Below are 5,215 nucleotides of genomic sequence, written 5' to 3'. Positions count from 1 at the left end.
ATGGTTGCTAGTAAAATTTACGAATACAGCCCAGACTCAATTATCCAAAGGCCTGGATTTTTTTTAGCGGCCAAAATGGCGGTGTTCGGTTTAATTTGATTAGGTTATTCAAATTTGACTAGAATGAGGTCGCAGATTTTGATGTAAAAATTAAGCAAAAATAAGTTTGTTCGTGATTTGATTATCCAATGTTTCATACAAACCTGTGGATAATCGAATGTTTCATACAAACCTGTGTATAATCGTAATATCATTGAAATTAACAGCTTTAATTTGAAGATTTGTGTCCCATTTTTATAAAACATATATCTTAACAAACTTCTTCTGTCTTCTTATGATTGTAAGCAGAGACAATGCGTTGCATCGATATTGCAACCAATCTAAATTTCTAAGCTACCCTGAAGCCCCATATCCTGAAGATTCTATCCTGGACATCATCGACACCGCTGGTCAACCGTGAAATTGAGGATTTGGAGGAAAAGAGCCACTATAAAAGAAAACCCCTTTTTCTCAGCTCGCACACCCACACACGAGCTGATTGAATTAGACGTCGTAAAAGTTTGGACAACGGCTAGTGCTATACCTACTGTTGGAATCGAGGGATCAAGCGTAATTTATAGCATTTTTCTTAACGGGAATGAAGATGCAAACTGGCGTCATTGCTCGAATCGTTTTCGTTTCATAAATCCCCAATTTTGTTCCTAATCTTTACATCTGGATATGGAATCCAATCAATTCCAGCAGATCTGTTGGAGTTATAAACTTTTTCATAGAGGGTCAAACAAATCAAAGGAAAATTTCGCTGCTATTTTTATTTATTTTCACTCTCTATCGTTATCAGTTAATGCGGCAAGTGGACAGCACAAAAGAGGAAATATCACGTGCATGGCTTAACATCATACGACCCGCATCAAGTGGGCATGTTTCGGTCCTGCCTTTCTGTTCATCATAAAGGCGTTTGTTTTCCGGGTCGTGGTCGTCCATGTTGGGAACTGTCGGGAACAGATTTTCACGTTTGTGCGGAAGTTGTTGAGAGGCTTTCGAGAGTGCACGGTGCATGGATTGGATCGCCCTTGTTGGCCGCTGGCCAACATAATCGGGATAATTCACCAAATCAGTGGGCATGGTTATGACTGATTTTTATATGGAGCAATAAGGCAAAAAGTTGGAACGAAAATCTCAACAGGCTACTACCCTGTAGAAAAAACCACCCTACTGTTCCCAAAACTAAGTTGGTTTAGTCGGTTGAATCAACCGACGAAGTTGGCTGAAGAATCGGTCAATGGTGCACTCAACTCTTATGGAAACTTAACACAGACGTCAACCGACGGATCGGTACACGAAATCAGCTGACTTGATCTGACGAAATCAATCAATTAGTTGGCAGATTAAAAATACTAATTGTTCCGGGGGAGCCTTGCTGGAACGAGTTGGACATTCCGCTGCAATTAACGAATACGATTGTTTCATACCTTAAAACTCCTGACTGTTTCTTCCGGATTTAGCTACGGCATCTGAAAGCAAATTAATGTTCATGATTTATTACCTGTTCAGCAAGAAGTCTGGAGCAACATTTGAAAGGGGCGGTACGACATTGCGCTTACGGCCTTTCGTCCCATTTAAACGCGTGTAATCAAAGGCCGTAAGAGCAATGTCGTACCGCCCCTTTCAAATGTTGCCCCAGAAGTGTACGGCAAGGCTCAGGACGGTTCCGGATGTTTTCTTTTAAAAGCTTACCACATAGTTCATTGCAAAAACTTACCTTCCGTTGGATTTCTACAACATGCCTTCAATTTCATTGCGTAATTTACTTGTTTCCTTTGCCGAAGAAAATTGCTAATATTTTCATTAAGTCCATTTTGTAAACAATACGCATCCAAACTTAGTCGGTTAATTGATCGGCCGTTTTTGGAGGCACCCGATTTCGTTAGTTGAGGGCTCAGATTAAGAACTGTCAAACTTTTTACAGGGTAGATTTAATAAAGTGAAATGTGACAAAAGCCTGAACTGCATCCATCATCTTGTAACGAAGCTCCATAATCTATATTTTGACATGGTGGGCGCCACTGTTCGCCATAAAATTCGCAACACAGTGGCGTCAGCATTACGCGACTGTCAGATGTTAGATGTTTTCGCTTTCACTCACTCCTTGAAACAAGGGGCGGACCACGCGAGATAGAAGTAACGGAATCAAGACTGCGTTTTTGTGATCAACTTTCTTCCCAGACTTCAGAAGTTTTCTTTAAGTTTTATATCTCTTTAGTTCCGTTATCTCTGTAAGCATGCTTTGACGTTTTTATAAGAAATTTATTATCTTAGTTTACTTAGGTACAAAAATCCGTTGTTAAAATCCGTCTTCATCGGAGGAGTCTCTGCGAAATACGAAATAAATTAATCATACTATAGTCGACTTCCTGGTTGTCAATATTCGAGGGACCATCGAGCAAGAGAAGCATCAATTTTCAGAAAAATGCAAAATGAAGACTAGATTGAAAATGTTTTTTTTTTTGCTTTTGCCCAGCTATGGAAGAGAATCGTGGTAACGTACAGCAAACAAAAACAAACGAATATCAAACACCCTTCAAATTTTCGTTTCGTGAAGAAAAATGTCTATGCAAGCTATGAGAATGTGAAAATATTGACAACCGGAAGAGATTTTTAGAGCAAATTAAATCCAAGAGACCGTCGAGGAAGCGAATCTTCAAGCAAAAGAAAATATCGAGGAGGAAGAGCATCGAAGAATGCAGTTTGAAGGGATTGACAAAATCGTCGATAGATGGAGCAATATTGAGATCTGGAAGATCGACAACCAGAGAGTCGACTGTAAATTTAGTTCACTCAATTCTTACCGTTCCAACGACTCATCACTAAAATCCCCCGTCGAAATCGGATCTCCACACATCCAGCACATGTGCTGGATCTCCAAGAAGCACTCGTAGCAATACATCCCCGAACATCGCGGCCTAAAACATCGGACGTAGTCATCCCGTGCCAAATCGGAACCGCAAAGGATGCACCGAACCGGATGGTGCGACCCAAGTACCATACGACTTAGCCAGTAGTGGTTGGTCTTGGCTCGGATCACGTCCAGCCAAGTCGGCTTCCCGTTAGGATCGCCCAGGTCCGCGGCGATCTGTTTCAAAACCAGCTTCACAAACGTCTCCCGCTTGAGCAGGATATCGTTGTACAGCCAGGTGGCTCGTTCGCGTGCCCGTTCCGGATAGTATCCGGCCATTATGAGCTGGCGAACTCGCAGTCCGTACGGTTCCAGCACGATGAACGCCCAAGCGCTGACCAGGAGGAATCCAATCTGGCAGTATCGTACGTAGTCGGGAGCCGGCGGGTCCGGAGCGCACTTGGCCGGACGCAGATAGTCCGCCAACCTTGCGCTGGATTCGATGACCGCGACAATCCTTCGGTACATGTCGGCTATGGTTCCGTTTCCGGTGACATGGATTTTAAACATTGAAGGTAGGTGGATCTCGGTTTGCTTTCGGGAAGCTTGACCGACTATGGTGAGCAGCCAGTACAGGCAGTAATCGGCACTGACGATGCCGACGATTTGGATCGTCGAAAGGAACAGGAAGAAGGCGTTCCGAGCGACCCGGAGTCGCTCCTGGCGGAGAAGGTACAGCGAGGTGAGCGGTATGTAGCAGTTTTGTTCCCTTCTGGTGAGTGGGAGAACTCTTGGTAGTTGCATGGATTCGCGGCGCTTGTCAACAGCGCAGAACTCTTGACCGATGTAACAGTTGTCGTAATCGTCCCGGGAGAGATAGTTGGTCTTGTAGTGTATTGATCTTGGGGTAAGATAAGTATTTTTATAGGTTTGTAAGAGAATTCACTTATAAAAGAGTTACCTAAGGATTACGAAATACACACACATGCTGGAAATGACTCCAAGGACGCCGAATATTTTGAAAATTGTTTGGTTTTGAATTTCATGCTTGATTTCTCCAGATAACTTTTCGAATGTCTTCGAGATTGTCATTTTGTAGTAGAATCCGTGATCGATTGTTACATTGACGTGAAACATTACAAAAATATCATCGATATAATTCTGCAGATCTGAAATTGTGACACATCTGTATTATCTCCAACTCCACACCATAACCAAATACAAAACTCAACTGGCTTTAACGGAATTAATCACGACATTGTTCAGAAAGCTTATCGATTCACAGAACCAATCAATGACCTTGGCACTGGAGCATATCAGCTTGCCGGATCTTTTAACGTTACACATAAATCCCAGAAACCGTAGTTTTCGCTGACAATCCAACACGGACGACTCTAGCGTCGCAATGCACCTTTCGAACGACGTTTTACCATCCCCGTTACAGATGGTCACGAGCTCGGCTAGCCATCGATATCCGGCTCGAATGGTCTCTACTGAAAGTGAAAGAAAATCAGGAACTCTGGCAACACTTCCAACACCATCAACCTACAAGTGCTTTGCAACCCATCCATAATGCCATCCAGAACCCGTTGAATCTTCATGAAGCCCCGCTCGACCTCGGCGACCAACTTCTGGACGGTTTCCTTGAGCGTCGCAAATGGGATGTTGAGCGCCTTCAGCGTCTCATGGATCGACACCTTGAGCTGGGCCTGGCCACAGATGAGCGATTCCGACATGAGGCCAATGTTTTCGACGGCGTTCCGGGCCGGACCGGACAGGGCCAGGACGAACACGTACGCAATCAGGGCGATGCGGCCCCGTTTGCTCAGCATTTGCGGAACCATCAGCAGGGTTATGCACTGGAAGCCGGTGCTGACGAAGGACAAGCCGGTGAACAGTGCTCCCAGCAGGATGGAGAGAACGCACGAGGTCCGGGCGGTGAAATTGAACTGCTGCTGGAACATAAAGTACAGGCTGATGATCTTGAAGATGCACAGCAGGAAAAGAGTTCGCTTGGCCCATTTTTTGCTCTGTTTTGACGGGTTTCCGTGCAATGTCATTCTGGAACCTTTCCATATGGAATGACAGGCCTACTTTTGCCAACATCTTTATCTTTGTGTGTTCTTAAAATTCTATAATTAAATAAATCAAACAATTGCATTGCACGGACAGTATCAACTCCCCACTGGGCCACACAATTTCAAATTCCGAACAGGTGCCAAACATTGACAACAATTTACCGTGTCGTAAAATTTAAAAGTTCACGAGAAAATAAACCACCACCGCATTGAACCCGGCACAGCAGCTGTTTAGAAGCAT

General features: G+C 44.0%; 1 protein-coding gene across 1 annotated transcript; it reads right to left on the bottom strand.

The window, feature by feature from the left end:
- Nucleotides 1–2,036: 2,036 nt before the first annotated feature.
- On the bottom strand, nt 2,037–4,985 carry LOC120422027 (DC-STAMP domain-containing protein 2-like). The gene is made up of 5 exons (XM_039585351.2): nt 4,446–4,985; nt 4,129–4,389; nt 3,858–4,065; nt 2,850–3,797; nt 2,037–2,372 (listed from the first exon to the last, which is right to left on the bottom strand). Exons 1-5 carry the CDS (start codon nt 4,954–4,956, stop codon nt 2,345–2,347), a joined length of 1,956 nt encoding a protein of 651 aa, XP_039441285.1. The 5' UTR covers nt 4,957–4,985; the 3' UTR covers nt 2,037–2,344.
- Between the last annotated feature and the right edge of the window lie 230 nt (nt 4,986–5,215).

This window comes from Culex pipiens, chromosome 1, assembly GCF_016801865.2.
Source record: "Culex pipiens pallens isolate TS chromosome 1, TS_CPP_V2, whole genome shotgun sequence".
Lineage (NCBI taxonomy): Eukaryota > Metazoa > Arthropoda > Insecta > Diptera > Culicidae > Culex > Culex pipiens.
This window is presented reverse-complemented; position numbering and strand designations above follow the sequence as displayed.

Bases quoted from the DNA above. Each gene is read 5' to 3' on its own strand.
- LOC120422027 (XM_039585351.2), bottom strand. From the start codon at position 4,956: ATGACATTGCACGGAAACCCGTCAAAACAGAGCAAAAAATGGGCCAAG. The intron at 4,390-4,445 runs GTAGGTTGATGG...TTTCACTTTCAG, and splicing joins GGATGGGTTGCAAAGCACTT to TAGAGACCATTCGAGCCGGA. The intron at 4,066-4,128 runs GTTGAGTTTTGT...TCACAATTTCAG, and splicing joins GATTAATTCCGTTAAAGCCA to ATCTGCAGAATTATATCGAT.